The 25,761-nt window shown below is 34.6% G+C and overlaps 1 protein-coding gene, 1 long non-coding RNA gene and 1 other non-coding gene across 3 annotated transcripts; 2 read left to right on the top strand and 1 right to left on the bottom strand.

The window, feature by feature from the left end:
- Positions 1–2,520: 2,520 nt before the first annotated feature.
- TRNAS-CGA lies at positions 2,521–2,602 on the top strand. Its single transcript has one exon. It is a non-coding gene; the product is annotated as a tRNA-Ser (tRNA).
- Positions 2,603–9,133: 6,531 nt separating this feature from the next.
- Positions 9,134–13,225, top strand: LOC125203768 (peroxisome biogenesis protein 2-like). The gene is made up of 8 exons (XM_048102206.1): positions 9,134–9,415; positions 9,804–9,917; positions 10,019–10,172; positions 11,676–11,812; positions 11,915–12,015; positions 12,136–12,253; positions 12,644–12,810; positions 12,929–13,225. Exons 1-8 carry the CDS (start codon positions 9,287–9,289, stop codon positions 13,050–13,052), a joined length of 1,044 nt encoding a protein of 347 aa, XP_047958163.1. The 5' UTR covers positions 9,134–9,286; the 3' UTR covers positions 13,053–13,225.
- A 5,718-nt stretch (positions 13,226–18,943) lies between these two features.
- Positions 18,944–20,942, bottom strand: LOC125207893. The gene is made up of 3 exons (XR_007174029.1): positions 20,805–20,942; positions 20,660–20,743; positions 18,944–19,693 (listed from the first exon to the last, which is right to left on the bottom strand). It is a non-coding gene; the product is annotated as an uncharacterized LOC125207893 (long non-coding RNA).
- Between the last annotated feature and the right edge of the window lie 4,819 nt (positions 20,943–25,761).

A 25,761-nucleotide genomic window follows, 5' to 3' on the forward strand; every position in this document is an offset into this window, starting at 1 on the left:
TCTATGATTTGATATAAATGGCTTGTGCTTACAATGTAAAATAATAGTGTGCTTTGTATTGTGTACGATAAGATCTGTCTTTAAATTGTGAGGGTGTTTAAAATTTTGAATAAGTCTATGAGTAGCCTAAATCCAAGGATGAGAGTTATGTTTTCATGGTATGTTTTGATCAATTGATAAAGGAGATCAAAAAGGATGGAGATTTGGGAACTGGAACGAAGGCAGTGAGGAAGAACGAAGATGAGAATAATGAGATTAGCGAGGTGGAATTTCATTTTCTAAAATTTTTAATAATAACATTAAAACTACAACGTTTTGATTGCCATGTAAGTTTTAGTTTGCCACATCAGTTTTAATTTTTGCTTTAAGGGAAAAATCAAAAATATCAAAGTCGTATTTACATTCAAAAAATAAAGTTTAGGAGAAAAACCAGAAAATAATGAAAGTTCATGTATTTACAGGCTAATAACTCTTTTATAAATAATCAAAAAAAGTTACTATCTTCATCCCACTCAAGATGTTCGTCTTTCCTTTTTAATTCGTCACACTTAAGATATCCAATTTCTATATTTGGAAATTAAATCCTCTTTCCTCATTAAAATATTCAATCATTTTTTCCACTTTACTTTATCACACACAATTACTACAGCTAAAATCTTGTCACATTCAAAAATATGGATATCTTGAATGGGACAGAAGGAGTATATAATACTCACTGCCCTTTTAATAAAATTGATATTTAAAATAAATACATTAATAGAGTTGTAGTACAAATAGAGATATTAGTGCAACCCAGGCTGACATGATTAGCCCGCAAGTCGAGTAGGCCTAACCCACTACCTAATGGGTTGGCCTGATGATGTTAAACCTGGATGCACTATTATATGTTTTGCCCTCTTTTATGATAACTGATTTCGTACTTTCAATGATGATTGTAATAACTTAGAGAAATTTAAAGTAATTTTTCATTTTATATTTAAATTGGAAAGGAAATAAGAAGCAAGAAATTTCTTATGCTTCTAATAAGTCAGAAAAAAGACTTTTTTGATATACGGAGGAACATTCCTATTCCAAATGATCTAGGACAAGTTGATATTTCATATATGAAAAAACCAGCTAATAGAAAATATTTTGATTGAAATTTTTTCAATTTTTAGCTTAAAACAAAAGGCCGATATTAAGGTCTGGATCCTAATTGTTTTATGTATAACATAAGATAAATAAATTGGAAAAGTCAAATACAATAAGATATATTATTTAAATTCTAAAACATGCTTTGAAATTTTTTAAAATATGTTAATGTGTTATTTTAAATTTTAAAATCATTAAATTAGATGTTCAACTATCATAATCTATATTCTAATAAGTTAAGTAACTCAACAACTCAAGATTTACAAATGTCATTATCATATTTATTATTATAATCATTTATAATTATATTACTCCATGTAAATATAACGACAATTATATTATTTATATATTATGATGAGTGATCCATACTTAAACTATTCATCATAATAATAAATATATTAATATAATTATTATCATTTATAATTTATTAAAAATTTTATATTATTATTATTTTTTATAAATAAAAAATAATAAGTACTATATATTTTTAGTTTGGTATTTAAATCAAATATAAAATATAAAATCTTGATATATTTCAAACACTGGAAAGTAAAGTTATCAGGAATCATATTCTCGGGATTCATTTTCCTTGTCAACTTTACTTTCTGTTAACCAAACATGGCCTAAAGTATTTCATAAAGCTTGAGTTAAACATTTATCCTAAATTTCTCAAAATTAAATGTTTTATATTCTACAAATATAAATAATTTTCATTTAATAAACTGGACTGATCACATGTAAATTTAATACTCCATCCATCCGCGAATAGGAATCTCGTTTTTCCATTTTAGTCCGTCCGCGAATAAGAGTCCTGGTTCATTTTTACCATAAATGGTAATATGGGCTCACCTTCCACTAACTCATTCCACTCATATTTCATTTAAAACTAATATATATAAATGAGACTCATATTCCACTAACTTTTTTCCACCCACTTTTCTTGGCATTTCTTAAAACTCGTGCCGCCAAGAAATGAGCCTGCTAATGGCGGACGGAAGGAGTAGTTAGCGACTCAATTAGTCCTTTAAACTACCTTGAAACCCAATTCTTTAAGGTTACTGAAAATTTATAACATAATAAAATCTCAGCCCAACCAACATGCTCTCAATTACTGCAGTCCAAAGTGGATTTTATCTAAAATTCATTGGACTAACACGATTAACATCCATCACTTAACAAATGCCACGTTTTATTGCTCACTAAAATTCCGAACATTGTGCACCTGAGGTAAGTTTTCAATAGGATCATATTTTTGACATTCTAGATTTTATGCACTTTTATATGTCTGACATTATTTATCATAAAATCAGCATATATCTTCTCCATTCTATGTTGTAATAATCGTTTGATCAATGTATTAATAAAAATTACCAATAAGAAAAACATAACGTCGATATGTCCGAGTGGTTAAGGAGACAGACTCGAAATCTGTTGGGCTTTGCCTGCGCAGGTTCGAATCCTGCTGTCGACGATTTTTCAAATTATTTTATTAGTTTAAAATTATTTATTATTCCAAGTAAATGTCCTTTCAATTTTATTTGTTTTCGTTGAAATATTCCTAACAAAAAATTTCAAATATTTGCAATACGCTACCTTGAAAGCTTTAACCGACCCAAACCCTCTTCCAATCCACCAGAAAGTGCTCCTTGCATCTGTCCGGAGATTCGTTGCCACTAAAGCTTCATGCCATTGTCTAAGAGAGAAGGAAAATATAAAAGAAAAGTAGTGTTAGTGGATGTCAATTATTAGTAAGAGAGAAAGAAATAAAGTAAGGAAGAAGTTGTTGAAAACTATGCTATGCATGGAACAATAAAATTTCAAATAATAAAGATAGCACATGACCATAAATTTTCAAATAGTGAAGATATATTAACAGTTAAATGATAAAATAAAAAATATAGAGTAAATCATATGAATATATATTTATGGACGAAATATAATATGAGTGTAGTTATAATGTTACATAAAAAAATAACAAAAAAAAGAGATGTATTGACAAAATAAAAAAAGACATACTACAAATAAAGAAAAATGTATTACAAAATAAAAAATAAGCATTATCCTTTCGAACTAATGAAAAAAAGAAATAACAAAAAAAGGATTGTTTATTGAATTATAAATTTACATTTTTTAGTTTAAAACGTTTTTAAGTACTATTACTAATTTTTCAAATTTCTGTTTTCAGTTGATGGCTTAGGAAGGAGAGAAGAATATGATTAGCAACTTTGGAAATGAAAAATCACATTTTTTTAAGATTGATAGTGTTAAATGCATGTGTATATCAGTAATATTTATTTTTCAGAAGACTATCAATGCAGCTTTGGAAATAGGAACAACACAAGTTTTTAATAAAATAGTACTATATAGTACTTTCTCCGTTCCATAGTAATAGATGCAGTTCTTTTTAGCACGAAAATTAAGAAAAATTGTGTTAGTTGAGTTATGTAAAGGGAGAGTAAAGTGGAAAATAAAAAAAGTAGAGAGATGAAGAGATAATAAAGTAAGAGAGAGTAAAGTAGGTGTTGAAAAATGTGTTGACTTTTACCTAAAAGAGAAATGACTCTATTACTACGGAACGTACCAAAATGGCAAAATGACTCTATTACTATGGAACGAAGGGAGTAGTACTTATTATATGCATGATTAAGATCTAAAAAAATGTACTCCCTCCGTCACAAAATATTAGACTCCTTTTTTTTGGGCACAAGAATTTAGGAGATACTCCCTCCGTCCCGCTTAAGATGACACGTTTTTCTTTTTAGTTTGTCCCAACTAAGATGACACAATTCCTTTTTTGGTAACTTTCTCTCTCCAATTAATACACTCAACCACTTTTTCTCACTCCTATTAAAATATTCATCTTTCTTTATCTCTCTACTTTAATACTTCCACTCACCTTCTCTCTCTCCAATTAAACACTTTAACTAATAACTCCTAAAATCCCGTGCCGGCTAAGCAATGTGTCATCTTAGCCGGGACGGAGGGAGTAGTTGTTTAGTGGTTTAAGTGGAGTTGGTAGAAAGTAAATTTTTACCATAAATAGAAATGACTCAAGTGTATTGGGACACCCCAAAGTGGAATAGAGGTCTAATATCTTAGGACGGAGGGAGTACTACCTATTATACATGGCTGTACCTATTATATGCATAATTAAGATCTAAAATAATGTTACTCACTCTGTCTCGACTAAAATGACATTTCTTGATCTGCATGAGATTTAAAGAGTTATTGATTAAAGTGTTTAATTGGAGAAAAAAAAGGTTGGATGTAGATATTAAAATAGAGAGAGAAAGAAATAGAATATTTTAATAAAAGTTAGAAAAGGTTCCAACCAAAGCACAACAACCACACATTATGTTATGAGTAAAAATTCTATAGTCCATCCACCCCAAGGTGACAAAATGACTTGGTGTACCTCACCAATAAATCCTTGACAAATGGAAATAACATGCCACCTCAATTAAACACCTACTCACTAAACTAACGGTTAAATCAAGCCATCCATTAATTCATTATGGAAAGTGGGCAAAACTATTAAATATGGTGGTAATCACCAAATGTAATAATCTGCGTGCCTAATATATATGAATATAACATAGGAGTATCTCTCTAATAATATAAAATATTCTTATGTTTATAACATATCTCCTCATAATAAACAAATATTCTTATATGTACTGAACTTTCATTCCTTCTTTTTCATAATAATACAAAGAAGAAATCGCCACCACCATCCTTTTGAATTTCATGGGTAAGTCTTTCTCCCTTTTTATATCCTGTATACATCTTTCTTTATAATATACGGTGTATATGCGTATTTGTTTGTTTAACTACATAGCTAGTGAGATATGTTATTGTTTACGTATTTAATAGATATTAAAAAATACTCCTTGTTCTTGATTTTATATTGATATTCTTTTATTAATATAATAATTTCATTTTAATAGTATAAAGATAAGATAGTGAACTTTATTTGAATTAATTAGCAAATAGCAGGATTTTTGGTTCCGTAAATTTGTAGTATTAATTATACATGTTTTTTCTCTGATAGAAATTCCAGCTGATTCATACATGCGGGTCATGGAGACTGAATTTATTTTCAAAGTTGGAATGATATTTGCAAATGAAGAAGAAGCATACAAGGCGTATAATGCATATGCATTCAACAAGGGATTCGGGATTAGAAAAGGTAAGAAAACCTATAACCGTAAAAATGAGCTTCGGGGATGTATGTTTCTATGCTGTTGTGAGGGATACTCAGAATTTGCCCCCTCAGATGACAGAAAAACTGAAAGATCGTTAAAAATATGTGGGTGTACGGCTCGCATTAGATTTTATATCGAAGAAAATGTTTGGGAAGTGGTTGAATTTAGTGATTTCCATAATCATCCTTTTGTTGATGATAATCATAAGCATTTGATTAGATCATGTCGCAAGATTACGGAAACGAAGGGAAGCATTCTTAACACTATGGTGGATTATGGGATAAAAGCTGCTTATTCTTGCCTAAAAATGAAGCGGGGGGAGCACAAAATGTGGGGTTTACTCTTCAGGATTGTAAAAAAATTTTACAATAAAAAAGGATGAACTTAATAAGTGCAGGAGATTGTCAAAGCCTCTTGAAACATTTACAATCTTTACAAGCTTCTGGTAGTAATCTATTCTACTCACTCCAGGTAGATGACCAGAATAGAATGATTAATTTTTTTTGGTGCGATGGTGCTTCATGAATAGATTATGATTGTTTTGTTGATGTTGTCGTGTTTGATACGACGTATCATACAAACAAGTATAACATGGTATGTGCGCCTTTTGTGGGGGTTAATAATCATTGGAAGAATGTTTTATTTGGTTGTGCTTTTATGCTAGATGAGACAATAACCTCATTTATTTGGGTGTTTGAGACGTTCATGGAGGCAATGGGGGGCAAGACACCTAAAACAATTTTCACTGATCAAGATAGTGCAATGGCCAATGCTATTGGCAAGGTTTTCCCAAACAGTGTTCATCGGTTATGTGTTTGGCATATCTCTAAAAATGCCACCCAACATAGTTCACATCTTCTTTCGGATTCTCGATTTAAGGCAAAATTCAATAAAATTTTGTATGAAGTTGAAATGGAGAATGAGATGGAGCAGCTTTGGAGAGATCTATGTGAAGAATGGAATGTTGGGGAAAATAAGTGGTTGTTTAATTTGTACTTGTTGCGTCATAAATGGTGCCCCGCATTTAACCGTGCTAGTTTTTCGGCCGGCATAAGATCTACACAGAGAAGTGAAAGCACGAATAATGTTTTCAAACATTTGTCTTGTAAGACAATGACATTAACCGAGTTTGTTAATCACTATGAGAAGCAAGCAGAAAAGATGCGTGATAATCAAGTGGCCGATGATTTTGAATGTACTCGAGGGGTGCCAAGAATCGGTGTGGATTGTGGTATTTTAGGCAAGCGGCACAAGTGTATACTTTGAAGATATTCAAAAAATTTCAAGTTGAGTATTTTCAAGGATTGTCATGGCATGTGACAAGTTCTAAGCATGAAGGCGGAGTTTACACTTACACATTGAGGAGGGAATTAGGTCATGCAGAGCATTCTGTAAGTTTTGATTCAAATAATGTTATCATCTCATGCACATGCACGTTATTTGATTTATTAGGATGGTTATGTTGCCATGCATTGACGGTAATGAATAATCATTTGAATATGACTGCTATTCCTATGCAATACATACTAAAGAGGCGGACATAAAGTGCAAGATGAGAAGTTCATCATAACGACGGTGGTTCATGCTCCTTCGATTTGACAATGTCAAGAACTTTTCATCTAAAGGAGTTGATGCGTCAATCTTTTGACGTTATGAGCTTAAGTGACATGATGTTGAAACCGTTAAAATTGCAAAAAAGAAACTCCATGAGCTTGATATTGAGATTAGAAATTATGTCTCCTCGGTTTGTAAGAGCACAAACAACACCATGAGAAATCAGGATAATGATGTCCCTCAACATGCTTCAACTCAAATTCTTGATCCTCTTAAGAGAAAGTCGAAGGGAGTGACAAATTCTCGAATGAAAAGTGCTATAGAGAAGCGAAGGAAGAGCAATTCTTTGAAAGGAAGAAAACATTTGCAGCCAGTTCATGGCGTGACTCCCATAGAGCAAACACCGATGTTGAATGTAGATTTCCACATGAATCCAAGCAACCAAAACATGGTATGTATGCTTACAAATTATTTATTAGGTTATATGTATATATAAATATATCATAATTGTATTGGTGTAAAAATTTGTAGGGCATATCATCTGATATGATGCCAATTCAACATGCTCATGGAAAGCCTTTCTCATTTATTTCATTACTGACTCAGGTATATTTTTCACTCATAAGAAGATATATTACTTAATTTTTATTATGTTCTTCATTTGTAATTAGATATACATTTATTTTATTTTTTGGCTTTGCAGGGTTATCAAGGTGATTCAAGTGCATCTCAAATCATGTTTCCAAAGTGATTGTTCCCCTTGATTTTATCTCAAGTTGAGAAAACTAATTTGGATTGGAGAAACTTATTTTGAACTGGTTGCTAGAATATGAAGAAATAATTTTCGAGAGATTTTTGTGATGGCTTTAATTTTGAACTAGTAAATGTATCTTTTTGTTAAGAATATCGCCGACATTATGTACACGTGTATTATCTTGCACAACATGATTATAGCTGACGAAGGATCGATGTCAGCTAACTTTGACGACGAGGATGAAGCCGGAAGCTCAACCGCGAGGTCTTCCCCACGACGAGGTGTGCATACGTTGGTGAACGAGAGGATCGAAACAAGACACACTATGCGCAATATAAGAACCCACATTGAGCTACAAAAAGACCTAATAAAACACATTTGGGCGAAATTCGGCAACGAGTAGTGGGTCTTTTTAATTTTATGAATTTAATTATGTATTTTTTTTTATTTTCTAGGATTTTAATTATGTATTTTTTTTTTTTATTTTCTAGGATTTTAATTATGTATTTTTATTTTTTAGGATTTTAATTATGTAATTTTAATTATTTTGTAATTTGTAATAGTATTCCGGATATTTTTAATGCATTTTAATATTGTGGAAATGTTTTTATATAAATTGAATAATAGAATGGTGGGACCCTTGAGCTTGTCCTCAGCTAAGAGCACGGATGTGGGTGTTGTGCTCTTAACTAAGGACAAGGAGTAAAAGTGGGTCTGGGCCCACTTCCGTGCTCTTAGCTAAGAGCACGAATGAGGATGCTCTTAGAACGTGCAGAAAAAGAAAAATAACAAAAACTATTTTTGAAAAAAGTAGTAATAAGACAAATTAAAAATACTTTTTGGTACTTCTCCATCCATTGAATATGACCGACCCATTTTACTTTTTGGTTTGTCCCAATCAAGATGACTCATTATTAAAAATGGAAACAATTTTATCTCTATTTTGTTTTATTTCTCTTACGTTATTCTCTCCATTTTACGCACAAAATAAAGTTGTATAAATCAATTTTGTAAGGAATTCGCCGTAAATATATTCCTACACCGAGTAAATGTATAACAGTTTATCTTGTTACTAAAGGTCGCAATACCAATGTCATCTTGAAATGTGGGATAATGACAACAATTACCAAATCTTCCTCTTGAAAGGTAGCAAAAAGATTTCTAAATAAAGTGCAAAAATGGCATATTATTCTTTCGTTTATAATTAAATATTCCACTAATGACTTAGACACGAGTTTATGATTGTAAAAAGTTCCTACAATTGTATTTTTATAGGTTCATTTTACATTCTTTTTTATTTTTAAAAATTAATTTCTCTTTACTATTTTTGTCCATTTCAAAATTTTAGTCTATTTATAGTTTTAAACATTGGTTGCGCGAGTTTCATTTTTAACTAACATTGTTTTAATTTTTTTATTTAATTAATTTCATTGAGTATAATTTGTGTTGTTTTTAAAATTGTTTATAATGAATGGAGAGTGAAATAAATTAGTGAGGGTTGTACTAAAATTTAGCAAGAAGAAACTTGGTGGTGGACTGGTGGTGGTGAGGAGCAGCAGCGATTTTGCCACTGCAGAGCTCCCAAATTCCATCATTTATTATTCGAAAAAGAAGAGGAAATTTAGAACCAGCTAATTCAATCATGGATATGCAAGCCCTAGCTTCGTCGTCTTCGTCTACCAGCGGAAGTTCTGCCAATCCTCCGCCGCCGGAGGATGCGTGGTTCAACACTTATCTGAAGCTAATTCCTCAATGGCAATCTCTTCCCACGGTAATTGATTTTCCTGCTTTTATTTTTTCAATTTTTGAGGGGAGTGTGATAGAATTCATGTGCTGAGTTGAGGGAAATTTGTATTATTCTGCATCTTTTTTTTTCTATTGTGAAATTGCGCTTTCACTTTTGGTCGGTTGTTTGTTTTGGGGAAATTGAATATTTAATCTATCTTCAACCTAGCAGCTGAAATTTTAAGATATTGGGCTTGATTGTTGTATGAAAGATTCAATTTTTATTAGTTCGATTGTTAGTGAGAGGGGTAGAATATGTTGGCTGAGTTGTTTTTGAGTTTTTAGTAGAAACTGGTTAATAAAAATCATCCTTGTGGGATGCATCTAGCTTTTGCCCTCATTTTGCAATTGTGCTTCTGTGGTTGTTCTGACAGGAGATGATCCCAGTTGAAATATCTAGAGTTAATCAGGTAGATGCTGGACGGCTTGACGTTGAAATGTCGGCTATGTTAAAAGAGCAGTTGGTTAAAGTTTTTTCTTTACTGAAGGTAAACATCATGCTGTTAATCATGTTTTCTTGGACCAGAAGCTTTTATAATTAATTGGCAGTTCACAGGCATTTGATTTACATTCCCTTTTTTGGGGTTAGCCAGGAATGCTATTCCAATACGAGCCTGAACTCGATGCATTTCTTGAGTTTCTAATATGGAGATTTTCGATATGGGTTGATAAGCCTACACCTGGTAATGCTCTCATGAACTTGAGGTATAGGGATGAACGTGCAGTTGAGCCAAGGGTAAAAGGTCAGTGGTTATTTACTTGTTTTCTTCTTCTGCCAGTTAATCTGTCGTTCTGATCATTCTTATATAGCGTTTAGGTTGTATATTTACTTCCTATGAAAGATGTGCAATAAACTGGTGACTGAATGCTTCAAGATATTGGAGAAAGTCAGTTGTGTTATGAGAAGTTACGGTGCTATGTAATGAAGAATCACAAGTAACTTCATGCCCGGGCAAGTTTCGGGTGATTAACAACTTGAAGTATTTTAAGGCAGGATGACATTATGACCATACATGAGTTGTACAGTGTTAAATGTTTGCAACTGACTCTACATGCTCCTCTTTGTTTTTCTACTCAAATGCTACTTGTGCACTTTCTGTCCTACAACGTCAAACATGAATTTAAGTTTGATGAACATCATTGTTTCCTAGTGTAAATTGCGTAACTTGCAATCACAGAAATCTATGCATGTTGCTGGTGTCTATGGACCTCTTAATATGCAATAAAGTACTGTTTTCAGAATCACTAAAGAGATTGGAAGACTTAATCTAGATGATCTTAGCACTGTCTTTGCACTATTTGCTCAGTTGAAAAAATCTTGCAATTATTCAGTGGTTTAAAAATTAAATTTAGTATAGATAAAATAAAATGGCATATTTATCAATTCAAAATGGCTGTTTACTGATTCTGAACCACTGATGAGAATCATGAGATGTCTAAGCAAACTGGGTAGATGAAGTGGTTTGACCATATGAGATAGAATACATACCTGCCAAATTGTTTTGGCACTTGTTGTTACAAAATGTGTTAAAAAGCCCATACCTCGAGTGAGAAAATATGTAAATACTAAATGGAAATCAATAAGATGTGCCTTTGGTAGTATCCGCCTAGATATGCCCATATTGTCCTACACCTAATATTTGGCTAGTGGGGCAGGAAATTATTCAAGAAATGAAGCTTATCTGTGTGCATGTTATCTTTTTACATTTGTCCCGATATGTTTGAATATATATAAAATTATTACTTTCATCTTTTGGCTCTCTGTTTTGTAGTGTTTACTAGTATAAGTTTGTTATGAGAGAGTCAGAGACCCTTCTTCTATGTTTTGGGCAAAACTCCTACAATAATATCTTCAAGATGATCTTTTTGCAAAACCTTGTGATGCTAATTTATGCATAATTGTGAATTAGCAGTAAAATAGCAGCTTTGTTGGCTAGTTTAAATTCTAGTTGCTAGCTAAGCCTTATACCCTTTTGCCACTTTGAAACAAGGGCTTAGAAATTGTCTTTATCAAGGATCCAGCCGTCCAGGTTTCCTCCCATTTTGACATAATTCATATTCTGTTTCTGTTTTACATTATACCTTTGTGTCTTGGAGAGAAGAGGCCTTTGAAATAAATTTAAGTCTTACAATGGTGAGAATGATAAAATTATGTTCAGTATACCCTTGGTATTAGTTATTATATTGTGGATCTTTACCTTTAATGTCCAAGCTTTACACTTATGCTTTTGTATGCATTCTTATAGTTAGAATGGGGCTGGAGGGGCCAGGATTAACTGTTTCTCAGAAGATATGGTACTGTATAGCAACTGTTGGTGGTCAGTATATTTGGGCCCGACTTCAGTCGTTTTCTGCTTTCCGTAGATGGGGTGATACTGAGCAGGTGCTTCTTTTCTCTGCAAGATTATACTATAGTGCTATGTAGTTGTTGCAAGATATGCAGTAAAGTAGTGTTCTAACTTCTAATCATCTCTTCTTTATCCAGAGATCACTAGCTCGTCGGAGTTGGTTTCTCCTACAACGCATAGAAGGATTTTATAAGGCTGCATCCTTTGGAAACCTTCTCATATTCCTTTTGACAGGAAGGTATCAGTCTTATGCAGCCTTTGTATTTTTTTTTAGTTAAAAAAATATTTTTGCTCTTATCTGCTTTGGTATGTGAATAACAATCGTATCTTTGTAGTAATTGGTCTTTCCTTTATGCAGGTATAGGAGTCTTATTGAGAGAGCCTTACGAGCAAGGCTTGTCTATGGAAGTCCAAATATGAATCGATCTGTGAGCTTTGAGTACATGAACCGGCAGTTGGTGTGGAATGAATTTTCGGTAAATCATCTCATGATTCTCATCATTTCTTGCAAGTATAGTTTTGGTAACATTTTTGTTAAGATGCTATATGCTCTTCCACTCCATCCCGCCCGGCTTCCCCTTCCTAGTGGAACTTTACTAACTTCTATAAGAATTTTGTGCACTCCGTTTCCCTTTAAAGTCAGGCTGAGTTAGTCATGTTGCTTCAATTTACTCTTAGGATTTAGCCCCCCTTGTATCCAAACAGCGAAGTTTTTTTGGTGAACTTAGTTGTATCAAACTTGTTTGGCATGGCGATTTTAGTTATCAAGTTGCTGTACTTTGCTCAAATGTTAACTAGGATATCTGTCCTATCTCGTTCTTTTATCCGCTCAACTCATGATGGAATAAACATGGCGTAATGTGCAGGAAATGTTGTTGTTGCTTCTTCCACTTCTCAATTCGTCGTCCCTCAGGAAAGTTCTCCGTCCATTCTCAAAAGATATATCTTCAAACTCGGAAGGGGATGATGCTTTATGCCCCATTTGCCAGGCAACTCCAACCACTCCATTTTTAGCTCTTCCGTGTCAGCACAGGTAATTCGTTTTCGTATCCTAGTCTAATGCTTTATGCACGTCCACGTTCAGACGTTTCCAACGCCAATCTTTAAGCTAGTTTAGAAAAGCCTCTCCTTACCGTGGATCTTACTGTCAGGTATTGCTATTACTGTCTTCGAACAAGATGCTCTGCTTCCATGTCTTTCCGGTGCTCCAGGTGTAGCGAACCCGTTGTTGCAATGCAACGACATGGGGACTCTGTCTCCAACGAAACTCACTGAAAGAGTTGCACAAGGTGAAGGAAATGATGATGCACAATTAAAATCATGTACGGTGTTGAAATTTAAGAAGTATAGATTCGTTTATAAAGAAAAGTACTCCATCTGGTTGATGAAAATTTGATCAAAGAATGTTCTATCACAGTTTTTCAATTTCAATACTTGTCTTGATCAAATGAAAGTATTGCAGAGGCATTGACAACGCAGGATATTAAGAAACACTTCATTTATACACTATCTGTGGCGATTGTCAACGCAATAAATCAGAATTGGTTTATTTTAAGTGACAGTGTACAAAATCATCGATGCCGAATCGAATATAAGATAAAATTACATCCCAAATCATTTGATTAATATGAAATTAATTGACCAATTCAATTATTCAATTAAATCTAAACTCAATTACAGTTTCTAATTATGATAAATTGGCATGTCATAACTTATTATGTTATTATATATATAATAGTGTATAATAAATTCAATTATAAGTTAAATTCAAGGAAATTATGACATTATAATGTTATTATATATAAAAACATATAATAGTGTTTAATAAATTTAATTATAAGTTAAATTCAAGGAAATTGGGAAAAGTGGGATATAAAGCATTCACTCTGGTTGGCTGATAGAGACGCCTTCCCGATCGGCTCCCATCGGCCAACTATTGCGGAAGAAGGGCCTATGATAGGCCATTCCTTCTCTCTCCCTTTTGGCCAATGTGTGATGGCTGATGATAGGCCTTCCATTGTGGAAGAAAGGGCCCATCATCGGCCCCTTACACATAGTTTTTTTTTTATATATATATTTCAGAATGTCTACACTTTAAATACTCTATAATATTTTTATTTTAATTTGTATCTCATTTTTTTTTCCAATATTTGCATATTAATATTTTTGCATATAAATTTATTTAATTTGATAACATATTAAATATAGAAGTGCAAAAAAATTAAAACAAAATAATGATGATGTGGAAATGAAATGGAAAGGGATAGGCCCTATGGGAGGGCCCTTCCATTGCAGGGAGATAGGCCCTTTGATAAAAAGCTGATGTGAGTGGAAGAACCCTTCCATTGTGAATGCTCATTGAAAGAAGTACTTAGATGTTATTTATGTCTTCGTTTTGGAATTTAGTCACTTTTTAACCAAATATTACTCACCTTATCCATATATCCCAAGTTACTTGAGTCGTATATCATTTTGGATTGTCCCACTTTACTTGAATTATTTCCCTTTTTGGCTAAAAATAAAACAAGTAATCACATCTACTTTATTCTTTCTTTTACTTTATTCTATTTTCACTTACTTTATTCTCTCATCTACTTTATTTTATTTATTTAACTCACTGAACATAACTTTCTTAAATCTCGTGCTGAAAAGAAACGCTTCAAGTAACATGTGACGGAAAGAGTACATAACAATGAAAAAAAAGACCTTTTGCATTTTTTATACTTAATGACAATTAGTAGAGGATGGATTAGATTTAAAAAATGGATCTCAATTCGCTGACCTTTCGAAGGTTGAGATTAAATTCGATGACCTATTAGAATATGAGATCGAGATTTGCGAATTTTCATATAATAAGAGATTTTTGCTCTTATTATCTTTTTCTCTTCTTATTTTCATTCCAACATTATCAACAAACTACCCATCTCAAATGTAGACCCAAATTATAAAAAATCAAATACGCTTGAGAATTAAATTTATTTGGATGTCTTCCCCTTTTATATCTCGACATTTTTGGGGATTCCTTTGGTCGAATTGCAATTTGAAAGAAAATCTAGAGGCCGCTGATGAAGCTGGGATTGAAATTACGATCGTGGAGAGTGGCGCGGGACAACCCAATGGCGGTGGAAAAATCTAAAGTTTTTATGGGCACAAGTATTTAGGTAGTGATGTTTAGAGCATCTACAGTGGGACGGATGTCCCGGTGGACATTCCGACGGACTTTCCAAAAATACCTCCTGCCACGTCATAAGGACATCCCACTATACAATGACGGACATTCCCAAGAACATCCCGACGGACATCCACAATAATAAAAATTTACAAATTCACCAAATTAAAAATTTTACGGAATTAAATAATTTACGGAATTAAAATTTCGATACGAATACGGAGAAAATGCAACCACTTTATTTTTAAAAAAAACATACATAATTATTTTTAAAAAGAATACATAGTTAAAAAAAACAACAACCCAAAGCTTCGACAAATGCGGCCCCCGTCTCACTCCTCGTCGTCCCCGTCGCGAGTCCTGGCGCCACTCCTAGGCAGGGGTGGCATCCCCAAATCGCGCCTCATAGTATTGATGGCATCCTTCAACATGATCTTGTATAAGGGATCAGTCGCTGCATGCCACTTGTCCATGGTGTCAGGCATGCTTTGCGTTAGCTGGACACGGGCGAGATGGTTGAACTTGGGAATGACCAGGGAAGGAGCTTCCGATTGGACCTTGTTGGGACCCGCTGGCGCTTCCACTAGCCATCCGCATCGCAGTCATTTGCCCAACCGGGCGACGGCGGCGGGAAGACGATTGAGGGGTCGGGAAGTCTGCCTTGGCGTCAGGGAGTTCGTGGGAACCGACACTGCTGCTGTACTCGCTGGAGGCGTTGATCTTCGTCCGCTTCAGCCAGCCAGCTTCAACACCCGCACTAAACATGGTGGAAGTCTGCACCACAAGGTAGACCTCTCAATATTTGAAATCCCCGAAACCCAATTCACTATCGGGGTACTGCTGGTGAGACAGAAGCTTCACATCATCGGCGCACATGCCGCTAGTTGTCGTGCGGAGGTTGTTTTGGTAGATGCCGGTAAATCGGCCGAGCTGCCTCCGCAGCCGCTCCCACTGTTTCCGGCATTGCTCTCCATCGTGAGGCTTCCCACCTGGCGGTTTGAATTGGAGGTAGCTTTCGCTAATGCGCCACCACATTCTGTCGAGTGCTGGTTAGCCCCGATGTAGGGATCCTCGACTACACCGACCCAGGCCTTCGCCAGAGCGACGCACTCCTCTATGCTCCAGATGGTCCACTTTATCATGCCAGCTTCCTCCCCCTCCCCCTCCCCCCCCCCCTCCCCCTCGGCCCTCGCCCCACCTTGTTCCCCGCAAGCAAGGACGAGGTAGTGCCCTTGCCCTTCCCTCTCCCCTGCTTCCTTGTCCTCCCTGCCGCTGGTGGGCATGCCCTGCATCCTCCCGGGCATTTGGGGCATCATCCCACCTATCCCTGCACACCAAGGGGGTACATATTATGGTATCCCTGCATCATCCCCGCCATTTGATGTTGGGGCATCATCGACGCCATTCCTGGCATCATCCCGGACATCGCTGCACTTCCGCCGGTGTTTCTCCCACCTCTAACGGGAAACATCGGCGTTTGTGACTCACTCGTGACTAGAGAATCACTCGTAAAGAGAAATGAAAGTAAAGAGAGAGAAACTCGTTAAAATAAGTGGTGTGAATGAAATGAAGTTCAACGAGCCGTATATATAGAGGCTTTGTTTTAAATTAAAAATCGGGACGTCCGATGAGACGTCGGTCGTGGCACCACAATGGCGGACGTCCTGCGCGAACGTCCGGCACGCCGGTCCGACTTCCGTCGGGACGCCCGCCGCTGCGGATGCTCTTAGTGGTTAATATAGGAATGAAAAAAAGTAGAAAAAATAAAGTAAGACAGATATAAAGTGTTGTTTTTTTTTATCATAAAAAGAAATGTTTCACATATAGTGGGATAGCCCAAAAAGGAATATGTCTCACTTATGAAAGGACGAAGGGAGTACTATTTCTCTTCAACAAAGAGATGGTTGTGTTACTTATTGTAATTTTGTGAACGTCGTTCATAACTGTCTACTAGAAGACCATGATACGAAAGGGATCACATGTTGTGTACAGTCGGTGCTGTGCCTTGAAACATAGGCTTAAAAACGCAAGTATTTTTTCTTACATTTTTTCTCTTTTTCCTTTTCTGTTAAATTATTGTGTGTGTATATTTAGCATAAGTCCTGTTGTGCACAACAATGGATCCTTAGATTTATTAAAGACAAAAATTTGAAAAAAATGATAAAAAGATATTCCTTCCGTTCCAAGAAAGATGACTCATTTTTTATGGCACGAGATTTTATGCAACTTTATTTTATGTGTTAAGTGGAGAGAGTAAAGTAACAGAGAGGGAATACAGTAGAAATAGTGGTGTTTCTATTTTTAGTAATGAGTCATCTTGATTGGAACAAACCAAAAAGGAAAATAGTCATCTTCAATGGAACAGAGGGAGTACTCAAAAATATTTGAGTTAAATGAAAAGAAAATATAATACTCATATTCCTTTTTGGGTTGCCCCATTGTAGGTTAGTTGTTTCCTTTTTTGACAAAAAGTACTTTACTCTCTCTTCATCTTTCTAACTTTTTTTTCTTTCTACTTTATTCTCCTTTCACTTTACTCATTTAAAACAATTTTTCTTAAATCCCGTGCCGAAAAGAAATGCCTCTACTATAGAGGGGCAGAGGGAGTAGTAAATATCATATACTCCGTATTAAATAAATAAAAATATTACTCCTTCCGTCCTCAAAGAATATGAACTGTTTCCTTTTTCGTCCGTTCCTGAAAAGTATGAACTTTCTAATTTTGAAAAACTCAAACAACATATTTGAAGGAACTGGCAGCGGAAGCGTTTTTGCATGGGATTATCGTAATTTAACAATTATTAATCGAGCAAATAAATCACATAATAATCAGATCTATTTAGCATATTACTTAGACAAAATTTATTCGCGTAATTCTCACATATATCATGCTCATAACTTGAATTAATCATGCTTTAAGAATATTGAAACCGAAAACATGCTTTTCTACAGAGCAAGAAAATACTTAATTAATTCTCCAAAGAATTGATGATGGCTAGCAGCTTCTCCACGTGACACTTTGAATACTAGACCACGGATCTTCTCTCTAGTTCCCGAACTGTACTCTGATATCAGTGTGGGCTGATCTCACCAGAATACTAGGACTTAAATAAAGAAGACAGAAGTTCTACTCCTATGAGGAGAGGAAAAATTCGAACCCTTCTCTATATGGGGGGGACGAAATTTTTGCTGTAAAAATTATGATTTCTATCTCCTTTATTCTCCTATTTATATTAAGTTCCTTTTGGGCCCAGACAAATTATGATTTCTATCTCCTTTATTCTCCTATTTATATTAAGTTCCTTTTGGGCCCAGACATGGATCTATGGAAGGTTTTGGATATGGGCTCATCCAATTTACTTTTTACTAATTAAATTGAACCCACAATTTAATATAAGCTTACGAGCAGCCACTACAGAAGTAATATTGAACTCTCCCCATCCAAATCCGAAATTATAAGTAATCCGGGTATCCGTTTTAACTTTCATTTCCCGCGCTTAAGATAAAAATGTCCATTAATTAATTAATGTCTGCTATGGACTTAATTAGTTAATTTCTTTTTAATTCCAAGAGTGGACTTAGCATGAAACGCTTATTTATTATTCATAGAGTGATCAAACTCCAACTAGCTAGGTTCCGAATAATAAAACCTTATTTCGCGCTCCTCTTGAGGGCATTATCAAACGAGACTCACCCCGCGCACGATTCAACATAATAGCAATCCTAGCACCGCTAGATATTAATCACCACTACCCAATATATCAGGATTATTGGGTTGCGAAAAATCCGCACCATTTGATAAGTCAAAGCAATGCATAATTAATACCGTACGCTCAATGCTAACCTACATTGATTAAGAAATAAATATTTATCAAGACCTCGCCTTTCAGTAGTGTCACGCCCGCATTTTCTAAGGATAGAAAACACGGTTGATCGCGACTAGGGATGGTTAAAGAAGCGGGAAAGAAAGGGGAAAACAACGAAACTCGACCATAGCTCAACATAAATGGAATAGCTCGAATAAAATTAGAGTATCAATTCAACAATTCGAAACGAATATTATCTCAACAATACTTGGAATAAAAGAAACAACATTCAGCGGAAGCATTCGAGAGAAGAATAATACTATGTGTGAAGACATAATATATTCGAGATCTTTTATTTGTTATCTTCTTCACTTTTATGCTCAACACCCACCGCGCTCGTCACAGCTCAACTTGCACATTTTTCAAAAGAAATGCAGGGCTGAGTACTTGATGCACTCAGTGGACTCATGTCGAAAACATTTTATAAAAAAGTATTTATCATGCCACCATTGAGTGTTCTCGGGGTTTAACTTAAAAAAAATGTCCGAGACACTAAAATCATTTCCATTGTAAAATTCGACTGCAGTCATTTTCCCATAGATGTCTACCATATCCGATCCATTGATGACAAGGAATGTGGCCACATTCCAAGTCACTAGACCGGCCGACCCAAAAGACGGCTCACGATCCCCATTGGTGTACACTAGCCTGAGTAGGGACTCACTCCCTAGCCAGATCCTAATTCGATTATCCATAGATGGCAAAAGCCACAGCAGATAGGTTCCATAGATAAAACAAAACACGGCATGACAAATATTCATATCATTTTCATATAAAAATATACTTAGGGCATTGCCCTTATTTAAAAAGAAAGCTCACCTCGTTCACTTAGCTCCTCAATCACTTTCTGCTCCAACCACAAATAATGTGCAAAGTTCACCCTTTGAAATAATATGATTTGCTAAAATTAGACTTTGTAAAATAAATAAATTTACCAATGCAAATATCCTAAGTGTGTGCGCTCAAATTATCCTTCGTCCTCATGTAATAAAACAGATTCATCAAGTAAACACAAAAGTCCCCAACAGATAAAACTCTCAGTCATCACCGAAACTAGGCAGTATGTAAAATTCCAATACAAATAAATCCAATTAGTTAATAAACTATACCAACCCAATTAACAAAATTAAAGAATGAAAAAGAAACTGTCTACTTAATATACTCCCATGAGTACACGTCTACTACTCCTTTTCCCACATTCATTTACTTCTCAAATTACTCAAAACAAAGAAATAAAAAGGCAGTACCTATACTCCCAGTAACTATGAGTCTATGACTATCTCTCTATCACAAAAGAACAAAAGAAAGCTTATAATATAAAAGAATTTAATAAAACAAAATTAATACTATATGACTCCTCAACACTACACGTCTGCCTCTCTAAAAAAACAGCTCATCTCTCTATTTCTATTTCAACTTCAAGCAACCAGTTTCTCTCTCTCGACTATTCTGCACAACTCCCTCCTCTCTGACTCAAACCTCCCGCTCTCTCTTTCTTCTTAATTCAAAATGGCAGCAAGAACACCCAGCATCAAACTCTTCCTCGCTCTCGTTTCTACCTCTAAGTTAACACAAAATCCAGCACTGCATCCTCCGCTCAGTCCTTTCGGTTACCGGTAAGTCTCCTCCCCTTTCTCCCCAAATTTAAATCTTTTATTAAATTTTCTAATATGTTCGATTTCAAATATTTTGGGCAGACATTGGAACTTTAAAGAACTTGGGGTCGGAAGTAAAATAGAAGGCCAATGCAAGTATTAAGATTGAAACTTTCGGAGGAAAGTACGATTCCACCAAAGGCTCGTGAACTAAAGTGATTATGCAGAGAATTTAGGGAATAAAGGGTATACCTTTGGAAGGAAGAAAACTTGCACAAGCAGAAGGTATTCAAGATCACAACTCTTTGGTTTCAAACTGTAATGTCACGGAACTGACTGCAAAAATCAATATAATTAAGCGAAGGCTTAATATTCATGAAATTGAGGAGAGAAATACCTTTTGTGGAAAAGAAGAAGTTGCACAAGAAATTTGGAACAGTGGTGATAAATGACTGAGATTATAAGAAGGGATATATAATAATTTTGTGGAGATTTGGTTTGTTGGAGAGATTTGAGGGAGTGGAGATATGGGGAAAAACCAATTGGGGATGTATTTGACCAAGTAGTTCAAATTTTAAATAAATAATTGATTTTGGGCTTTTGTTCCAACTAAAAGAAATAAAATGGCTATAACAAGATAGACAAAAAGTGATAGGCCCAAAAATTGAGTTTCTTTCTCTTTTACCTTGTCGAAGACGAAAATTAATGAATTCGTAGTATTTTGTTTTTAGTACTATGGTGTTTTGTTATTCCAATTACTCGCGAAAGTAACTTCTAATTTCTCTACGACATAATCCATAGCATTCATCGAGATTCCAACAACACGATTCAAAACATTCGTCGATCCTTCGATAAAACATACCCATAGATTGTCGAAACAAAACGAGGACGATAAAATAAAATAAAAAAAAAGTTTCTCGAAAGAAAGGAAAAGGCGGGCGTTACAAGTAGATAGCCCAAGGACAAGTCTTGCTGTTAGATCCGTTCAGTGCTATACCACACCAATGTCATCTTATTTCAGTAAGGCTTAGAAATATGCGGACTGACATTGCAACCTTTCACGATGGATAGTCTAATTCCATCTAGGTTGTGAAATTCTTCTTTTTCTTTGTTTAGGACTGACCGTGTTACCTTAAAGTGGACGCCGCCCACAACCGGTCTACTAAAACAAAGATTTAGACTTTGTTAAGTTAACTTATACATTTAAACATGCAATTAACATCCATTAAATGTAAAACATAACAACATTATGACAAAAATAATCTGTTTTATTACTTGGAAAATAAAATAAGAGTTTTACAGTATTCAATCACTCGAAACGTGATTTCTAGTATACAAACCCTAACAATATTGCCCCTACACATCATTTTATTTACGAACTTATACTATTACCATTAACAACTTATACCATTACAATAATGTGAACCCACTCTCTACTAACATTATTTCCACTACCCTTTCTCCCTCTCACTCGTACTTTTTCCCTCATTTATTAAAGCTCGTGCCGAACTCATTGTTCATACTCTTTGGGGGAGGGAGGAAGTAATAGAATAAGAGAATAATATACTCCCTTTGTCCCTAATAATTTGTCACCATTTGGTCTGGCACGAGTTTTAAGAAATCTAGTACTCTCTTCGTCCACGAAAAATAGGGTACATTTGTCCTTTTTGGTTGTCCCCAAAAAATAGGACACATTGAAAAAAGGAAAGTTTTCAACAACTTATCTCTTTCTCTTACTAATAATATGGACCCCACATTCCACTAACACTACTTCTCTCTTACTTTTTTTCATTCTCTCTCACTTTACCAACTCTACATTATAACCTGTGTCATTCACAAAGTGCTTTTTTTTCGTGGACGGAGGGGGAGTAGAATGTTTATAGAAAAAGTTAGTAGCATGTGTTAGGGGTCAAATTCCCCTAACATCGACCGGTGGCTTCGCGCGGCGGTCGAGAACGATTTTGGCGCCCTTCGTAGGGTCGGCGGAAGAATTAGGAGCGGTTGTCCGCAGGATCGATTCCCGTCGGGCAGCGGTATTCCTAGAGTTCGTAACTTGAGTAACTTGTGTATCAAGGTATTTGGGCAAAAGACAGTAATTCTTATTCATGTCAAGTTCTGTGAACAAGTGCCCTATTTATAATCTAACGACCCTAGGGTTGGTTCGACCTCTCCTAACCATTCCGGGTAGGGATGTCAATCGGGTCGGCCCACCGGTTTCGGGTCAACCCTATCCGGTTTGCGGGTCAATCGGGTGCGGGCTAGTCGGGTTGTGATTTCTTTCGGCTTATAAAAGTTCAACCCTAACCCTAAAAGCTCGGGTTTCCGGCTAGCCCAACGGGTTAATCGGGTTGCTACCAATAAGATTAACATGCGATCAATCCCATAAATAAGATGAAAATTAGTTATATTCATAAAATGTAAAATATTTAATAATGATAAATTTGAGATATATGCTTAAACTCAATCATAAACATGGTCAAATACCAATATTTGAGATATTTCGTAAAATTTTAATGCGTATTTTAAAAATTTAAACATTTTTTTAGTGAATTTAAAGTTTTTAGTTTATTTATCAATTATTATATTAATAAAAATTCAATATATAATTTATATATTTAATATAAAATTGAAAGTTAATTTTTTTAGTTATCTACAATTATAAAATCAATCAATGAAGTGTCGAATTGGGAGTAAAAATTGGAACAATAAAAAAATTATCGGGTTTTCGGGCCAGTCCATCTGGTTTTCGGGTCTGGCCCTAACGGGTTGCGGGTTAATCGGATGCGGGCTAGTCGCATTGTGATTTATTTCGGTTTATAAAAGTTCAACCCCAACCCTATAAATTTGGCGGGCTATTCGGGTCAGCCCACGGGTTGCGGGCTACACTGACATCCCTAATTTCGGGAAAGAACCAACAAAAAAAATCCGAAATATAATAAAACAAAAAAGAAAATAAACAATAAAATACTACTCCCTCCGTCCCAAGATAAGTGACCTACTTCTTTTGGGCACGGGATTTAAGGAATGGTATTTAAATAAGTTAAAGTGGAGAGTGTAAAGTATGGGAAAGGGAAAAGTAGAGGAGAGAAGAGAGAATAAAGTAGGTGGAGAATAAAGTAAGAGAGATGACTTTTTGCTAAAAATGGAAATAGGTCACTTATAGTGGGACACCCCAAAAAGAAATACAGGTCACTTATCTTGGGACGGAGGGAGTAATATCCAAAAAGAATTACTAAACCAAAAAGACAATAAAAATGAAAGACTTATTTGGGAACATAATCGCCAAGTCTATTGGGTTGGCATACGTTCCTCTTTGGCTTCGTGGTTGCGATGGATGGCTAGACCTCCGGCGAACCAGGATCCTCTTCCGGCTGCTCCTCCACTACCTCTCACACTTCAGCCTCCGGCGAACCATGATCGTCTTCCGGCTGCTCTTGACGAGGCAGCTACTGTTGCACTGTATCCAGTGGCTGTATCAGCATGTGAGTCCTATTTTTATATATTAGTTTTATAATAAAATGTGAATGAAAGTGAGTTAGTGGAATGTGAGATTCACTGTCAAAAATGGTAACAATGAAAGGTGACAAATTTTTATAAATGGACGAAAATTGAAACAAGGGAGTAATATAATTTAAATAATTGACTTTTGAAAAGAAGTAAAAAGTTATTTAACTTCAAAAAAGTATGTTTGATAAGTTTGTGATGGGGAGTACAAAATAGTGCAAACGAACCTGAAGTGTGACTACCCATATACGATAATGATTCTAGGTGAATAAGTTTATTTGTGTAGCAACTCCAAAGAATGCCATGCGTTTTAGTCACACTAGTATTTAACAATTCATATTATATAGCAGTGGATAATGTGATATCCCATATAAAAAAAATTGATTACAATTTCGTGCAATATACACTATAGTTTACTGGTATATATTTATTTGCATTTATAAATTTCAATAATAATGTTAGAACGAAATTCAATAATGCAACTAATTTTTATGATTTATTTTTAGTTTTTTATTTAATTATTAGCTGTTTAAATTTTAGACAAGTAGTTTTGAAGTTTTGATTTTTATCTTAGTTATTTTTAACATTTTGAGTTTCGTCCGAAAATGAGATTGAAATGGAGTTATCTACATTGTAGATTGAAATGAAAAATACTTGTATGATAGTACTACTCTTTCCGTCCCGTGAATAGGAGTACCGTTTTTCCATTTTGGTTCGCAATAGAATTTTCGATTCATAATTCCTATAAATGGTAAAGAGACCTCACATTTTAATAACCCATTTTACACATATATTATTTAAAACCAATATATACAAGTGAGACTCATGTTCGACTAACTTTCTTCCACCTACTTTTCTTAATATTTTTCAAAACTCGTATCGGAATGAAATGAGACTCCTATTCACGGACCGAGGGAATAGTTGAGAAATGGAATTGTGGTTGAAATACACTAACTGATTATTTTGTTTGCATCGTGGATGTCCTAAGCATTTTTCGATGACTATTTTGCAGTTGAATCTAATTTAAAACTAACTTGTTTTTTTCTACTTCAATTACGGATACTAGGTGGATGTATGCAATCTATCAATTATTAATACATACAAATATTCCTTCATAATTTGACTTTCAGCTAACCTCCAAGTATTTATTGAAAATGAAACAAAATTCATGATTACGAAATAGGAGCCTTTTTCTTTCCCTAGTTCGAATAAATAAGAGATAGTTGCAAATTTAATATGCAATTTCAGAAAAAATACACAAGAAACTTTATTCGTTTTCTCATTTATTGCAATTCACACAAATTAATATTGGTGTTTTTTTTTTTACAGGACTATATGTAAGTATTCATGCATAACACGTGTTCAAATAAACAAAACTTTAACTCACAATAATATTGTAGCTATGGCCAAAGGGGAGAATACTTTATTTTTTAGTATGTTTTTCACGTTTTTCCCTATTTTGTACAGAATCAGTAATTTTATAAAGATCATTGTTATGCATGAATCAGTAATCTAATTAATATTATTGAATATTGGTTATTAAATCCAAAAAAATATATGAATAATGATAGGATTATTTATAGGTAAGGCTGTAATAACATTTTTAGTACCACTCACTTCATTACTACTATAATGTACATTTATTTCATTGTAATAAAAATTTAAAAGCTATAGCTTTAAACTGGAAATGATTAGAATAATCTACCAATCCTATAAAGATTATTCTTCCTTTATATGAAAAGAGACACAGTAGATTAGCAACAACTTTTTTGCTGTTTGTTTATTAATCCATAAGTCAACAAGAAAATGACTGTCAACATACACACTAAACTCTAAAGTTACAACCTTTT

This window comes from Salvia hispanica, chromosome 2 (genome assembly GCF_023119035.1).
Source record: "Salvia hispanica cultivar TCC Black 2014 chromosome 2, UniMelb_Shisp_WGS_1.0, whole genome shotgun sequence".
NCBI lineage: Eukaryota > Viridiplantae > Streptophyta > Magnoliopsida > Lamiales > Lamiaceae > Salvia > Salvia hispanica.

Coding starts and splice junctions, on each gene's coding strand:
- LOC125203768 (XM_048102206.1), top strand. CDS start 9,287: ATGGATATGCAAGCCCTAGCTTCGTCGTCTTCGTCTACCAGCGGAAGT. Junction 10,173..11,675: donor AGTTGAGCCAAGGGTAAAAG/GTCAGTGGTTAT, acceptor GCATTCTTATAG/TTAGAATGGGGCTGGAGGGG. Junction 12,016..12,135: donor ATATTCCTTTTGACAGGAAG/GTATCAGTCTTA, acceptor TCCTTTATGCAG/GTATAGGAGTCTTATTGAGA.